At 32.2% G+C, this 17,912-nt stretch overlaps 1 protein-coding gene across 3 annotated transcripts in view; it reads right to left on the bottom strand.

The window, feature by feature from the left end:
- LOC149949233 (uncharacterized) overlaps positions 1 to 17,912 on the bottom strand; it is a 113,156-nt gene that overhangs the window by 32,991 nt on the left and 62,253 nt on the right. The window contains exon 1 of one of the 3 annotated variants that reach the window (XM_090167681.1): positions 16,955 to 17,247. The exons of the other annotated variants lie outside the window; for them this stretch is intronic. Within the exon in view, the coding sequence (XP_090023807.1) occupies positions 16,955 to 16,967 (13 nt within the window). The 5' untranslated portion in view covers positions 16,968 to 17,247. Of the gene's footprint in view, positions 1 to 16,954; positions 17,248 to 17,912 lie in introns of those variants that run through there. 3 annotated transcript variants of the gene reach the window in all.

Below are 17,912 nucleotides of genomic sequence, written 5' to 3'. Positions count from 1 at the left end.
TTACTTGATCTTTTAATTTCATAGGCAATTTTTTTAAATTTATTATTTTCGTTTTATAAAATTTTAAAATCTATTAGACCTCAAAATTTTAAAGGTTATCATGGCCGAAAAATAGTAAAAAATTCCAATTGAACAAATCAGAGGTATTGTAAAATTTCAAAATAGGTATTTTATATTATCGTTATCAATCTTCAAGCCTGGTTCGTCTTCGACGGACAATGTTAACGGATAATAAAGAGCTGTTCTTGGCGGCAAGCGAATCACCCTGTACCGAGTGAAAGTCGACCAAAACCGTTGAAACGTGAATTTCCTAATCTTGATTTTTTTATTGCGAGGCATGTGTCCGACCTCTTCACGCGGCGTGATCACATTTCGAAAAGCGAGAAATCAGATGGGAACAGCACCTCAGTAACGCCATGTTACTCACGCCCGCATCTCGAGAATGAACGCGCGAGCCCACTTACAATTTCTTCATTCATTCCAGCGTTCGTTTTCATCATCATAATTCCGATTTTATTCAAATAATATAAAAGGCGTGCTTCGCCATTTGAAAAATTGCGGTTTTCAGAAATATGTTTTTTCGCCTTTAACGGAAAACGCGTGTACTGAATGCTTTTTGATTGCGCGCTAGTGCTCGATTTAAAGGGACATGCACTTACATATTTATGGTGGATTGACGAATTTCATATTTCCACCACCAGGTTTAACCAAAGCTAAGGGTGAGCGGTGTTTGGTGTGTTAGCGTATATAAAATTTCTACTATCTTCTATTTTGTAGAGCATACAATTAAGATTTAAGAGGATTGAAGGCTCGATCTGACTGTAAAACCGAAATTTCGTGGTAAAGAGGAACACCTAACGAGATGAATTGAGCTTTAGGCTTGCCTAAACTATCCGTCATATATTATTTTAAGATACAATATTTAAGTTACGCAATAAACCAGCCATATATAGTTTTAAACAGAAGCGGATTTAGAGGACATTTTTTCGTCGTATTTTTGAAATTTAAAATAAATGTTTTGATATTCGAAATTATGAATGTAGTAACCATCACAAATATTGTTCACATGAATAACCTTTTACAAAGACAAACTGGTGGATATACGTCTGTTAAGAAAACGATCGGTTGTTTTAAAACACAAAACGTCTGTTTAGATGTCTAAAATCTATTAGTTTGGGCTGGTCGCGTTAGCTGCTTATTCGTTCTATGGAAATTAAAAACCAAATGTCTTTAATAATTTTTATACCAAAGTAATTTTGGTTTATGACTCTCAGACTTTCCAGGAAATTGAAACGGTCCAGTGTCTCTCTCATCGGACCCGAAGGAAATGCCCGAAACTCAATGAGCCTTCGGAGGAAGTTTCGGTTTCTCGCGGAAGTGACGAGTTTTTAAATTGATTGTAGGGCAAAATGGGAAAGTGATGTTTCATAGCTTCACTGCTCCATTGAATCACGCAAACATTTCTATTCGAGACGAAACCGCAGAAAGAAATGCTTCAGTGCATTCACACACGCGACTTTTAAATCGAAGAATGCAATAAAATTATATAAAAGGAAAACTTGGAATACAGCGGAAAGTTAATATTTACCTTTAAGTATGCAAATTTGAACCAACCTTGCCTATTTAATGCATTCAGGAATCTCTTGGACACTTAAGGTGGATATATTTAGCAGCTACGGCGCCAACCTCTACTTCACGTTATTAAAAAAAAACATTTTTAATACCGCGAAAAAGGAAAATCAAACATATGTCAATCCGTTTTGAATATTTTTAACAAACTTCCCAATAAACAATATTGTAATCATTTTAATGCCTTATTGGAAAAATTACCATCCAGTACTCAAAGTGGATTCGGCGCTTTCTATGCGTCGTATTTCTTGAAATCAATGCTGTACACTTCCAAGATACTATCCCTAAACCACCATTTTGGAACTAAAATATTTGCAATGCCTATTTTTAAAATGTCGTTAAGAGATCGGCTATATTCATGTAAAACCATAAGTGTAAAGAACATTATTTGTACAAGGCTTAAACGCCGATATTATTTAGTAGTTTAAGTTTAACCAGGACAAAAATTGCGACCATAGATTTGTTTGTAATAGGCTGGATTTAGCAAATTCTTAAGCAAAATTTCATTTTCCCTTGCTTAAAATATGGCGGCCAAAGTTGTAATTACGGTTGGGATTATGTAGATATTTTTTGGTCAAGAAGACGTTTTAGTTTCGCCGTGTTTTGCTAAGAAAATGTAAAAATAATTGATAAAAATTTTGAGTAAATTGTAACAAAGTTTAAAACCACACTGGTTTAATCGAATCGATAATACCAAGATTTAAACCAGCCAACGCTGTACTACACCACAGTTTTCAAAATCAAATCGATAACATCTATTGGCAAAAGTGCCTTAATTTAAAACACCAATAAGCGCCGAAAGGAAAGATATTTTCAATTGGTTATTATTTAAAATTTGTTTGCTCCATTTTTGTTTAATCTTTAAAAAATTTTAGTCGCCAATCAAAAGTGAAATCTATAATTTTATTGTTTCAAAGTAAATTTTCTTAAATTTACCGAAGCGACTCCTACGAATAATTACGCTACAGCGTCGGTTGCTTCAAAAAACCAACTTTTTAAGATAGATTTCTTCACACCGATAAACTGGAAAATCCCTTATTTCACGCACTGATAATGTCGCGATACGTGAAAAGCTGTTCATCGAGAATTTCAGCGATTCAACGCAAGCAAGCGTGAACGAAAACAACGGGAAATTTAACGCAAATAGACAAGCGCATTTACACAAATCAAGCAATAATGTTTTCACTAATACGCGCTGTTTTTTCTATTATTTGAACAAAATATCATTAATAATACGAACAGTGCAATTGTCGCGTTTACGTTCTTTACTAAGAATAACGGAAAGTAGGTTATGGACAGACAAAATCGACGTCATCATTGTTTTAAGTTCCAATTATGTAAGATTACCCTAGTTGTTAAATTTTTTGTGAATTTATTGCAGCCAGTAAAAATTTAACTTTAAAAAAATGTACGGATCTATTAGTTCAAACTTGAAATTTAATTGGAAAATATTTCGCTTCAGTTATTAATATGCAACAGTAAATTATCCTTTAATAGATTATTTTTCATTTTAAGAATAAAATAGAACGTTTAATGCTAATATTTGGTCGCTAGGAAGGCTTTCCTTTGATTTTTAGAGTGAATAACTTTTAAATGACCCAGATCATCCGTTTAAAGAAGATTCTACTTATCATATCACCGCGTAAACTTGCAGAAAGTATCATAATACACCATGTTGCAGGTTTAAAAATAACACCCACCAATTTAACCTTAATGTCAAATGTATTATGATGGTATAATTTTCCATATTGACGGCAGATCACGTTATTTAACATTTCCGGCTTAAAAGAAACTTGGGGTAACTGGCGGTTGTTGCTTTAATGCAAGTGGCTTCACGTTTTTGCATAAGATTTTTCGATTAATAATATACTCCATTTAAACAACTAACCGTGCTGTAAAGACCATCCTTCTAAACGCCTATAAAAATGTAAAAAACAAAAAAATTTGAAAAAGTCAGCTACTCTAAAAATAATGTTTAACTTCGAAATATCTTAGGCTATTAACCGATCTCTTTTTAATAATCTAATAATTAGCATAGCCGTGTGTTACAAAGAAAATAAGTATTTATTAAGTTGTCAAAATAAATACGCCAAAGGGGATTCGTCGAAAGGAAACATATTCAAAAAACTAGCCAAAGAACTTTAAAGTTGAATATAGCCCTGAGCCGTTTCCCAAGTAATTATACCACTGGTAAGGTCAACAACGATTAAGGTGTAATAAATATTAATTTACCAAGAATAAAATAAAGAGCTGAATGCAAATAATTGAAGAGTACGAGACCGCGGTAAAAGACATTAATAATTTATCATTTATTTAAAAATTATTATTATTTAAAATTTTTTAAAATGTTATTAATAATTTGCATATTAAAATTATTCGCGAGTTTCGGTCCCAAAAAATAAACGGAACACGTGACATTTAAATTGGTAAATACGTACAGTATGTACACGAAGTATGTATTCTTTAAAATCATTCTTCGTGGAACTGAAATGTCATCAAGAGATAAGGACTGAAAACTACACAAAAGACCAGTTAAACATTGACTATAAAGGGAAAATTGGGAGGATTAGTTATGGGGGCAGAAGTGCAGCAATTTAACTCAAAATCGTCATTCCACACTCAGTAAAATATGTACTCTGGTATATTACGATAAGGGTTTTCATGAAGTTTACATTGTATGATTTGCAGCCGAATCGTGTTTGAATAAAACGTCTTCTTTTAAGGTCGATGGATCAGTGCGCGCACCGTAAGTTAATATTTTACACGCAGTAATCATACTTTGAAAATGCGGTGCAGAGAATATAAAATTCAAAAATCTTAAAAATATATTGAATGCTACGATCCTGGTAACCATTGCGTAAAACATCTTTACTACAAGTAGAACGCTTAATTTTTTTCAATCAACACTCATAATATACTAATTTCTAGTAATTAAAGTACACATTTCTCTAGTGCTTCAAATAGTTTTGACATAGTCAAGATAATTTTAATGTATAAAATTATTTAGGTTTTTTAGGGTATTTCGACTGAAGCTAACTTCTGTGCATTACGAAAGCTCTGATATTTTGAAATTCGTAATAATTTGCACGAGATTAAGATAATATTAATTTTATTGTCAGGTTACTTACACGCGGATAATCTCTATGAAATCAAAATGGCACCCCAACGCTTTTCTGAATCAAAATAAAATTATTACGCAGATGTAAACATATATTAAAGAAATAATTTTACTCGGAGAGATTTTGAGGCTGTACTGGTTTATAGCAACAAAATTAATTCGTTAAAGAATTGTACCACGTGACCTGCCAACGTAGCAGACTTAACGGCGATACTAAACTATAATTATCAACTTTGCAAAAATCCTGCTGTGATTCTATTCATTATCAGGGCTATAATTACAAGAACATTTTTATAAAACGGCATCATATTCATTACGATCAAGTTTAAGGCCATAAAAAATCCAGAGATAAAATTAAAACAACAACGAGAATAATATTTAAGGGTGGAGACGCTAAACGAAAATCTTGAGCGAATTAGTAGGTATTGAAAATTTTATTTAATTTTTAAAATACTTAATGTATTTAATATTTACTTTAAACTATATTAGTCGAGGACCATTACTTTTTTTCGAACTAGGTTCAGAAGTGAGGTAAGATTTATACCCTGGCCTTGAGGCCTTATAACTAAGACATCAATTTAAAATGTAATTTAATTCCCAATAGTTTCTCAAGGACATAAATATCAATTAATATTTTATAGCAACTCACTTTACGCACGAAAACCACAAATGCGTTTTGTGCGCTAACGTGTTATTTATCATTAGCCTACCAGGTCCGTACCCACTACAAAATTGGGAAGACAAATAGTTCTGTGCTTCGAGTTTTTTAAGGTCTTTGAATTTGGCAATGCACGTTAAATTATTACAGAATCATTAGAAAAACCTTTGGATTCGTGATAGCAGATGCCATAAAATATTTCAAAGAAATTGTTAAGCCTCAGTAATAGTCTGATAGTAATGATATTATAAGCATTATATGTCCTTTTTTGATATTCAATTCAATTGCTGTTTTCAATTTCGGGTCCTCTTGGTATAAGCCTGTCTGATTATAATGATAATGATTATTATGATTACATTTAAATTAAAGCAATTAAACTGTTTAGGTAACGAAATGAAGAATTCCAATTATACTTCGTATTTGCCATGTTCGTTTTGTAGCAGATTGTAGAATTTTCAAGTATTGGTATTTGAATGTTAGGCCGTTAAGAATTTATTTCCAGTAATTCGGAGAAAATGGTTAGTCCGGTTATTATTACATTGTTCTAAATTTTAAGTGTATCCGTATCAGAAGAATTACCGTCAACATAGGTTGTAGACTTACAGCATATTACAGAGATTTACCTAAAATAATGCATCGCGAAAATATTGCATTTATATCAGTGTATCGAAATGTTAAATAACTGGTGTCAAATAATGTGGTATCAATTGGTAAATATCGGCATGACCAATAATATCTTTACTAGTGTTGTTAATTTTACGGAAAAGTAAAAAATACTACAAAACATTAATAGTGTTACATTGCTAATCAGTTTAAAGCTAGTCTAGAGGTTTAGTTTTACTTTTAGATTCGAAAAAATGAGGCAAGAATGCCACTTTATGTAAATTTGCAAACAATATTAGACTAATCATGGAATGAAAACTTTTTTTATTTTCCGGAAAAAAGGCCTCGGTCTAACTTACAATGTCACTAATATTTTCTGACTGATATGGAAAATTGTATCAAATAATAATTTTTAACGAAAAAAATTTACTAAACCAATTTGAGATTTGGGTTATTTTAGTAAAATATATAAGGGGTAATAAAAATGTAACAATTCTCATAATCCTTGAAACCGTTACCATGGAAATGGAATCACGTGATCGCGAGGCACAAGTTAAACGTATATGGATTTTTTAAGTTAGAAACACGTGAGGAACTTCACTCAATTCCGTTTCCCATCAGTAAAGCTGATTACGTGTTTTTCGTCAGGGAGTTGGAAGTGACGTAATTTACGTCATATCCCAAGAACAAGGTTTCATAAAAGAAAATGTTATGAAAGCACACTTATGACAAATGATGTTACATATGGTATAACTTATAAAAATGGCAATCAAATGAACTTACTTCATCAAATAAATCTACTTAATGTTTGAATCGTACATTAGTTATAAATGCTTTTTCTTATCAAACGTTACATCACTATTATAAGAGTTAAAACACGTTAATAAATGGTCATGTATTGCTCTTACATTAAAACGTCTGTTCAAACTAGAAAGTCAACATTATGCAAACAAGAAACGCTATTTAATCATAATGACCTATAAATTTTGAATTCCGTAGAGTAAAATAAACAGAAAGTGAGTTTAAATGGTAAACAAGACACCGGAAGTGCGTGGCCAGAATGTTCCTGGTAACCCAATAAAATAGAGGTAATGGTCCATCCAAGGAGATCAATTTCAGATTGAAAAGATTCATTTAAAATACACGCAAGAACGCCAGTAAACTGCGCAGTAGACTGAACCAGGAATTTTTACGGATAAAATTTCAAAATAAAAAGTACGCGTCGCAAGACTGAACCCAGAATAACCGTAGCAAACCCCAGCGAATGTTTTTTGTCTAATAAAAATAATTATTCCATTTAAAATCGAGTTCTTTTATGTTCCTGATCAAATTTTTTCTTTTATTCTGTTCTAATGTAGGGGGTATCATAATAGTATAGAACCGCAACTACGTACTGTACGGTATTCATTCGTGAATTCGTCGAGCAATTTCTGAGTCGTTCAACCATGCACTGAACGTTCCTAGAGCCACAAAAGAAGAATCAAGGAAGCGACTTCGAAATGCCCACCCGAAACTCTCAGTCAAATGAAGTTTACCTACGTAATTTACATAATGAACTGATTTTATGAAAATCTCCTTTAATTATTTAAAATTAATTCACTAACCAACCGCAATAAAGGAGAAATTAAACTAATTAAAACATAATACCGGATGAATTTAATGAAATAAACGTGAAACTGGGATTGCCATTCATACTTGAAAATTTAACTAATAAAACAATAAAATTTTCAAGTGGCTACCACAAAATGTGGATACATGACTTTAAGCAAAGATTTCTAATTATTGTTATTACAAATTGCCCCTGAAACAACGAAAATCTCTGATTTCATATTTATGTAATTCAAACGATTTTTAAAGAAATTGCGTCACATTCTACAAAAATATATGGACAGATCCAAATAATTAAATTTTGATAAGAATTTGAATCTCAAATGTATCATATTTGATCCAATTTCTTAGTATGATATTCCAATTTCAAGAAAATAATTTAACCAAACATAATAAATTTCAAATTTATTGTGTCTAAATTACAAATGGATCCAATTTTTTACCTTGGATCAAATTATTTTCTTAAGGGATATCGGCTCAATATAGATTATTCGTTGACTAAACAGAAGTGCTGAATAAAGCAACGATATTATGCAAAGACTATTCGAGTAGATTCAGAGTTAAGAGTCTCAATTTAGATTTAAATAGTGCTATCAGAAACCCAAAAGTAAATTCAAAACCCAAAAAAGGTCTGCTATCACGGGTAACAATAAGTGTAATCAAACATTAATATATAATTTTATATACTTTTTTTAAAGGGAGTTTTGTGAACTCTAAAAATCTATAAAATTTTCGACAAAATAAAGCCTTGATTAAAGAAGAAATAAGAAAACAATGAGATTTGTCGACGCGAAATGACAATAAAATGTTCAAAATGCACTGAAAAACTGAAGAAACTCTAAAGATTTGAACGAAAAGAAAATCGTCCGACTCACGACACGCTTGATCTGCTTGTAGGTGTTAAACTCGTTTCTGCTTTTCCTTAAACCTTTGTCAGAACAAACCGTACACACAAAAAAATCCATTTGAGCAAATTCACGTTTCAGCTTTATCATATGTTACAAAAATAGGCCTACAACAAATTCCATTATGAGAATGTAATAACGCCGTTACAATTTTAATCGTCAATCGAATGTGACATTATTGCGGGACACGTGAAAAATGTAACAATTGAGTGTTCGTCAAACGAAAGTATGTTATACGTGAAATTATTCAGTTCGATGTCTATAATGATTAAAATTACACCAGATGGACTCCATGATTTGATTTCTATTGCGTAAAAGTATCTTTTGTGAAGTGAAGCGTACGAAGGAGCTTTCAATACGATTTATTTCCATCACATAAAAGATGGCATTTATTTCACTAGCCATTGAATTTTTGTGGGACATACTTGGTGTATTATTTGGCGTTTAAAATATAGCATACACATATCAACAGATAAATTTTTAATACTACAGAAATGAACTTGGAAAACAACAGGATTTCGTAAGAGACACGTTCTGTGTCTCCACATTATTTAGCCAAACGGTGTTTCTTAGGCACAAATATTTGAACTATACTTTTGATAATTTTTCATTTTCGCTTTATGATTGATTCCTAAAGTAGTAAATCATTCTGATACCGGACATGGCCAGATATTTTTAAAAACTGACACGAAACGATATTACACTTTGTTCTTAGTATATTATTAAATTTCAGAAACTGTTCCAAAGATAATATCGAAGAAGGCCTTACGTTAAACCAGAATAAGTTATCGAAATAAGTAGTCGTTTTAATAAAAAACAATTTTATCATAAACCAAGTGGAATTCTTCTCTTTATTTATTTGCTTAGGTCACGATTCAATGAGATATATTAAAAATACTATTTCTCTTAAGGATTTAGGGTTAAAGGCGGGCTTAGTTTCAAACGATGACGCGCAGCTCAGGTGACATTAATGCCTGTTCAAAGCTCGTCGTACTTGACAATTTGACAAGATTCCGGATACGTTTATGGGCATGACTTGCCGAATATTTAGCTCCCATGTTCATTGGGCGATCGTGACCCAACACGAGCTAAATTTCGACAAATAAACACGTACCCCATTAATTAATCAAATGATAATAAAAACAAGAAATCTGGGAAGAGAAATCCATTAATCAAATCCAACGTGCGATACCGGATCCGATACTCCCTACAGGCGAGCCTGTCTCGATCGTGCAAAAATGAGAAGGAGTTACGCCAGAAAGGCAGGGCCCAATCTCATTATGAAACAATAAATTTCAGCCCAATTGAAAATGCAGACAAATCAAGGCTGAGATACCCACCTTGGGTTGCGTTTCACTGATTCAAAAATCGACGTTAGAAACCGGTAACGGACTATCCGGTTCGTCAGATGCAAAGGTCGCGGATTTATCACACTCCGTAGATTACGGTTTTGTCTGAATAGTCATGGATTGAAGCGGTACTGTGTCTCAAATACGAACAAAAGTTGATTCTGTCGAAAGGAGAAGCTATTCCCGTTTTAAGCTGGCCCATAATTGTAAATCCGGGTCGTGATTTTTTTTTCTGGGTTGTGAAAGCTGATTGCGCGGGTAACCAATGGACATTAAAGGTAACCCGTTTGATTTCGCAGACTAGTTTTTAAAAAATAGGGTTGATCTTGACACTCCCCGGGGTTCAGTTAAGCCCAAATTTAATTAGCAGGAAAACAAAATAATATTTTTGAAGTCCTGAGAATACGTAGGTCTAATGAGAAATGAAAAAGATATAAGAAAGATTCGCGAAACTTTCCAGTAAACGAATTTCAACTTTTGACCCTTTCTTCTTGGCTTTATGGCACGTTTTAAGTAACTACAAGCTTCAAATTACGTATTTATATTGAAGTGAGCTTCAATGTTCCTTTTAAGTCAATTTAATTCCCAAGAAAGCATACTGGAAAATATTGTATTATTTTTTCAAATACCAACGAAATAGTTGCCCATGGGCCAAAAATGATTTAACGATGAAATCTTTAATGTTCTCATATTTGGCTAAAGACTTACTTTAATTTACGTTTAATTTATGTTACTAAAAGATTACTTTAATGAACGCGTCTAATTTAATTTTCTCCTAAATAATAAACCTAGAAATATATTTCCTAATACACCCTTTATTTAGGTGGCCGGGTTATATATACGAGCCATGAAGTGTGTTGGAAAGCCCTTCATGCTATGCGAGCCAAAACTCCCTACACTTACTATTATCGTTAACCTCAACAAAGTTTCGGTATAGGAAACCGAAGAACTTGGGGAAAACCTTTTGAAAACAATGGGGAGAGCACTCGCACACTCAAAGCAGAAGGAGTATCTTCTGGACCTATAAGAAGTTAGTTTCAAGCTAAATCTCTGCTCGTAACCATGGTGATTAATTTTTGGGATCAGAAAACAAAAAGCTTGCACTTTTTGACGTACAAACATTGGTTAATAGATTCTTTATTAAAACCCTTTCAACTAGAAAGTATTAATGCAAAGAGTCGTCTGGACGTGCAAGTCACTCTGAATATGGTTCTTGTAAGCATTAGATTTCAAAAGGGCTAAGATTGTGGGAGTCGACTCAAAACATTTCAGTTAGGACTTACCAAGTTTTTCATGCGCCCACGCTTGTCATCGCATCTTTTTGGAAAATAAAATGAGCTAAAGGAACAAAAGCTTTTTGTAAAGTGAATTTCAAACCAAGTTGACTTGGTTTGAATTGAACGAGGTGACTGAATCAAATCTAGTAGCCAATCAACCAAAAACGGGTTTCTTTGACGTCGGCTTGGCTACGAAGTTGGAAAGGGGCAGCTAAAAACGTTTTTTAGAAGCGCCTTTTATGCCTTGTTTAAAAACACCGAAGAATTATGTTCATTTTAGTATAACACCAAGAATTTACTCTGAGGGAGAATGACTATGTTTGAGACAATGCGCGGTCATCATGGTCTAGTTTACCCCTGGCGAAGAGGGGAAGGAAAAACGTCACTGACTTGTGCTTTAATCGAGTAGGAAGATTTGAATTTCGGAGATCCAAGGGTTGGCTTTAATGCTTTTTAGGCTGAAGAAATAAATTCTTTGTTAGTAACACTTGGTCCCAAAGGTGTACTTTTTGTATCGGAAAATTAACATTTTCTAGAGTAACGTGAATTCCAAAGACCCAAGAATTAAAATACTGGTTCCGATTTAAAATATTCCAGTTGAAACCTTGACTTTACCATCGGCCATGGCAATATCTGACCACTTTAACTAAAGTAATTATACCAGCATCTTAATTATTTTATCCTTTGGGAGGTAGAACTACAATAATAAAACGTTAGCTACAATCGTAATAAGCAAATAACGCTATCGGTGGCCTCCAAACGCTAATTACGGGCTAAAGTTCACGCTTCAATTCGAGAAATAAGAAAATACCCACTAAATATTTATATGAAAAACATTCTTTATCGAAGCTTGTGTGGGTTAATTAATTGCCTGGATTTCCTTGGAACGGGTAACTGGCCCTTAAAATTGCCTCTTGCAGTATCCGAACAATGAAATGCGGTTTAAATTAAAAAAAATCAGTATAACATAAATTAAGACCAATCTTAAGTCAGTTTACCGTTATTTTTTATAAAATTAATTACGCTTTTTCGAAATTAAATTATAGCGCATAATTAACGAAATATTTCTTTGTAAAAATTTCACCTTCTTGTACACACGAATTTTAATATTTTAGTAATTGAATTATACTCCGCGTAAAACGGTTTGTGATAAAAATGATTAATAAAAAGAATTAATTATATATTAATTTATTTTAAACCTTCTCTCCAAAATGATACACATTTGCAGAATTTCCAAATAACTAGTTCACTTATAGAGACTAATATTTTTATCACCTTGTTTAAATATTTTACCATTACTTAAAACTTTTGTAAATTTTTTTAAGTTTCCATTAGATTTCCTGTTTAATCAATTTTAAATAAGTAAAATTATGACCAATTACACGCATATTTAACTATTAAAATTTTTTTATATTTGACATTTATCGGGCAGTTAGAAATAAACCTATATAGAAATGTAATTAAGAAATAAATGACTTGTTTTGATAAGCACTTATTTCTCATTAAAGGCTTGCCAATTACACCCAAACCATTCAAAATCAGTTCCGATAAATAAAACTGGTAAATTTAGAATTATAGAACTAAAACAATCCAAAGAAATTAAAATCTATAGTTATTCGACAATCGTAAAACGAAATCAATAAGTCTAATGAATTCAGCAATCCAAAAATTAAAATCACGGTTACAATAAAATCGGAGGGACAACAACGAAACATCCGCACGAGACAATCATACGAAATCATCCCTCTCGAAAAAAATACGACCTAACTTGCGTTAAAATAATATTTGTTCAAATTTATCAGGCATTAGCGTACGTTGGAAAGAACTCGTACGTCAAAGAGTCCATGTCTGTCCCTGGAATAAATGCTAATCACTTCGTCATTACTAGTCGCAAAATAGGGGGGGGGGGGAGAACTTTGGAAACTGACATCTGTGGTCAATTATCAAATCGATATAATTTCTCACGGGCAATTATTCGGACAACAACAGTATTTATACAATACCATTAAATTAGACCCCGCCTCGAAACGCTGGACAAAATCAGGTCGATCGTGTAAAATATTCCCGTTGTAGGCGGACAAGATCGACTTGGCGGATGCGGTAGGGGGAATATTAAGCAGAATGGCCCGGATGAAGTTACCCTTATAATCGTATTATGAAATGGCTTCTAATTAACATAAAAATACCAATCTGGCAAGAGATATGAAGCTGGTGTTGATTCAAAGCGTGTGCTTGAAGGAAAGCTTGATTCATTTTGAATTTAATCCACATGTTTTTGAAACTTTGAAGAGTATTTGACAGAAATAACGAACAACGATGAGGCTAATTACAAAATTGATCGATTACTTCAGCTAAATACCGGATAATTATTAATTTTTATTTTTATAATTATATAGTGTACCTTATATTATAATAATAGTGATTTGGTGTAATTTAAATTAGTTTATCCTTAATTTGCTATGTGAGATTTCCATATAACACGCCTATGGGAAAAAATCTAGAATTTTAAATATTTTTAATCCTGAAAATCTTTTTCAGGTTTCCATGTAAAATTTAAGCGAGGAAATATTTTATATATTTTAGATACTTAATATTTTTACACATTTCCATATATAGTGTATGGGATTGAAAAATTTAGGATTTCTGATTTTTTTAAGCGATTAATTTTCTATTTAAGTTTCCATTTCAGGTCTATGGGAAGTAAAATCCAATTTTTTTTACTTTTTGAGTCCTGAATTCATTCCAGGTAGCCATAGAAGGAAAAAAAAATTTAATGCTTTATTTGTTGGAGAAAATTTATAAAATATTGGATTTTTTTATCTTCGATTTTCAACCCATGTATCATATTAATTGGTTTATTACAAAACTCTATAGAAAAAGATGTGTATTTTCCCCCTAAATGAATCGCGTTTTTTTTTTAAACACAAAAATCAAGCAAAGGGATCCAAAACCAAAATTTTAAAATCAAATAGGAATAAACGGATTCAATTTGAATATATAATTTCCACACAAAACGGCCACAGTGTTATTAAATTATCACGCCTATAAAAGTTAAAATGTTTTCCAAAATTCTTATTTACCCATTGAAATTCACATTTGATCCATAATCTAATATCTTTTACCCATATATTACGTGATTCGGAAGAACAACGTTATACCTTTATTACTGTGATATTACTGTATTCGTGAATTCAATGTGTTTCTCAACGTTGATTTACAGTCTTAAAGCGGGTTTTCACTAGGGCAAAAACGCTACAACGGTGACAGTCGACGCAAACATATTGTATTAGGTTTAACACGAATTTTTCGCGTCGACGTTCACCGTCGTGGCGTTTTTGCCCTAGTGAAAACCAGCCTATACGGTTGTCTATTCCGCTGTAAACACAGATGCATGCATGGGTGTACGACTTCATAAATTTGCTGGTTCAACCAACGCCTGTTTGTGACTCCATTAAATAAATAAAAACAACGCGAGATAATTGGTTGAGCCTACGTAACAATGAACAATTTCCGTATATTTATTTTATCTCTTCATTTTTAAACGTTCCGATATTCGAGAGACTGCGTAAAAGAGTCAACTAGAATCGTGAGCCAGATATTCAATACCACCCGCGTTTTCTTATAAATCAACGTGTAAATATCTGACCACCACTTCAAAACTTTTATGTATAGAGAAACTTAATAAATCTTCGTACGTAATGGGAGTAATAGAAGTTATTTAAAATCCAATCAACCAAACAACAACACGAAATTGGGGAATGTACACACGGACCACCTAGTGTTTTCTCGTTTCTCCGAAGTCAAAGACGACGAAAATCGTGTTTAAATTTTTAAATAGTTTCAAATAAAATTTCGTTAAGTCGGCTGTTCTGTTTGACTCCTGAAGTACACAATATGTTGAAAATTTTGGGGCTGATAGCACCGGATAATATTCTATATGCGATATAAATATAAAAAAAACGTTATAATGACGCAATATGACGATAAATTGGAATACCTACATATTTAAACATTTCATTTATGAAGTTTGAAATTTATATGGATCTTACTAATGTCTGAATTTATGTTAAGTCAGCCAGTATACCACTTCAAATTGAGGTTTAAAAAATCAGGTTTCAGTAAAATAAAGTTAATTTTTCTTACATATTTCAAAACCAAAAATAATATTAGCCAACTGAAATATCTTTGTAGGAAAGGGTCTTATAAAGAAGCTTTATAAATCAAATTTCTCACCGCGTTTTTGACATTATTCATTCCTGAATCAGAAAGTTTTTAAAGAATTACAAAATTACATTACTAAGAGAATTTGAACTGACTGTGGATACATTCAAAACCATTGAGGCACTGCACTATTAAGATGTTTCCATAATAAGGGATATTTAAAAGTCGTTAAAAAAAGCTATGTCCAAAATATGCATTTAAATTAAACCGATTCATTCTACTGTTTTCCACAATTTGTAATATTCAAAATAATTGAACCCACAGGTGATCCCGTTGTAGTTTTTATTCGCCATCTGTCACCCTGTTGTTTAAACCGGATGGACAAATTTATCTAATCTTAAGAAACGGAAGTTGTTTAAATAAATAGAACGGATATGTACGCTTAAACAAAAACTATCAAAATATACAGCAAATAAATTATGATAATTAAAATTAAGACTGGGAAGGTATTCTTTGCATGTATTAACTATATTTTTTTAACTTGTATCCGTACTGTTGTCACTAATTTTTTGATTTTCACATTTAACGTTTCATATAAATATAATTTCATTTCAAACAACTAACTTTCATTTATTTCATTTTATGTGAAATAAAAGTATTAAAATAATGTAATTAAGACAATTTTAAAATAATTTACCTTTATCTCGCAAAATAATTACACTCAAGTATTAATAGTTGAAAAGCTTATTTAATAGGACTTCCACGATAATTTTGCTAAGCAATTTTCGTATCATCCATTAAGTGTGAAATCAGCCCCTCAGTCAGGTACAAGCTACAGCGAAAAGACTACGTGTCATTTCTATGACTGATATTTTTATAAACGTTACAAAGGGAATAGAATTTTAAAACTGCGCTAAGTCAAGTGGATGAAATAGAGAAAATTTAACGCTTAAGTCAAAGATAAAACTGCATAAGCAATGATAAAATCACGGTTACATTAAACGGGTGGTTTATTTATAAACCTTATCGCTTTGGAAAGTCGGGTTGGGCACTAAAGAACCGCTTACACTATTGTTTAAATATTCGCTATTTTAGTGAACTTAGCTATAAAACGAAAGGCTAACGTCTTTATAAAAATTGCAATTACAAACTTTAAATCGAAATATTTTTAGGTCTAAATTAGTTATAATATTTAACCTTGTAAGACCTCTTAAGAATATATTTTTAAACGTATGATATTGTGAATAAGTTCAAAGGTTTGAACTACCTAACCGTAAACATATCCCAAATCAGTATATACATTGCATATTAATTCAAATAATTCGAAAAGTTATGACAAATTTTGAACCAATATATTTTAGTTTCTTTCAATATGTTATTGGGTAAAAACAAGTAAAATGATATTAAAATATTGGTCACCTTAATATACTTTAAAATAATAAAATATTAACAACTGATAAAATGGTAAGGATAATATTAATTTTTGTATATTGGTATACTAACTCAAGGGAATATAAGAAGATCAATAAATTACCGAAAGCACATAATTATTAAAAGACGATTTAAAAAATCCAAAATAGCGGTGCTTTAAATTACAAAGAAATCGGTAACCTCCCAAAAAACACGAAACATAAAGACTACTTTACCTGAAGCTGACATAGCTCGCAGGCATTTGAACTTGTTAATGTTTTTGCTGTCTCCACTCCACTTTCATGGAAGATATTTTATAATGGTCACGCAATAGGAAGAAATTTAAAGCACTCGAGGGTTTGATTCAAGTTCCTTCGTATAATCACGACAAGTTCACGGCTCCTTTTCAAAATTCCAGTACAACAACGAAGAAATTCTCGTTAGGCAAGGGCGAAAGTACCGAACGATAAATACACGTTCAACCGAACTCGCGACGACGTGAAATGAAAGTTACAATCTTACGCGCGGCGAAAAGTGTAAAAACTCTAATTGTTAATTTTAAAGCGCAACCGGACTCGTGATTATAATTTGTCTAAAATACAGTGCAGAAATAAAAATGGTTAACCGCTGGCTCGCGCTTTCGAAAATAAGAAACGAAAAATGGATATTTCCATATAACCGCAGAAATTAAACGCGCGAGCTGAATCAGAACTCGCGAGAAAAAGGGAAAATATTTCTGGAGAAAATGTTTTCTGGCGAAACTAGAAATAAAAAGTGTATCGAAACTAACGGCGCAATAAAAATTGTTCCGAAAGAGGCAGACGAAAGAGAAGTTAGTATGACACGGTCTGATTATGCGACTGATGGGACGCGAAGAAATTTCTACAGTTCACCGACTTAATTTTTTATACGTCCAAAAATTGGATAAAAAAGGCGAGAATAAAATATAAAATCGAGGAAAAATATATTTGTCGTAAAAATTGTATAATCGTTTAAAAAATTATTTGAAAAAATCCAACTACGGCGATTTTTTTTAAATATATTGAATTTGTAAATTTTTCTAGTGCACAAAGCAAAGCGTATTTATAAAACTGTTCCGCATACTTCGAGACCCGAGACGGTGTTCGGATATAAACGATCAGAATAGCATCGAACGCGAAAACCGTCTACCTCACTCATGACTGTATCGTGAAA

Source organism: Leiobunum rupestre, chromosome 3 (genome assembly GCF_980474605.1).
Source record: "Leiobunum rupestre chromosome 3, qqLeiRupe1.1.hap1, whole genome shotgun sequence".
Lineage (NCBI taxonomy): Eukaryota > Metazoa > Arthropoda > Arachnida > Opiliones > Sclerosomatidae > Leiobunum > Leiobunum rupestre.
This window is presented reverse-complemented; position numbering and strand designations above follow the sequence as displayed.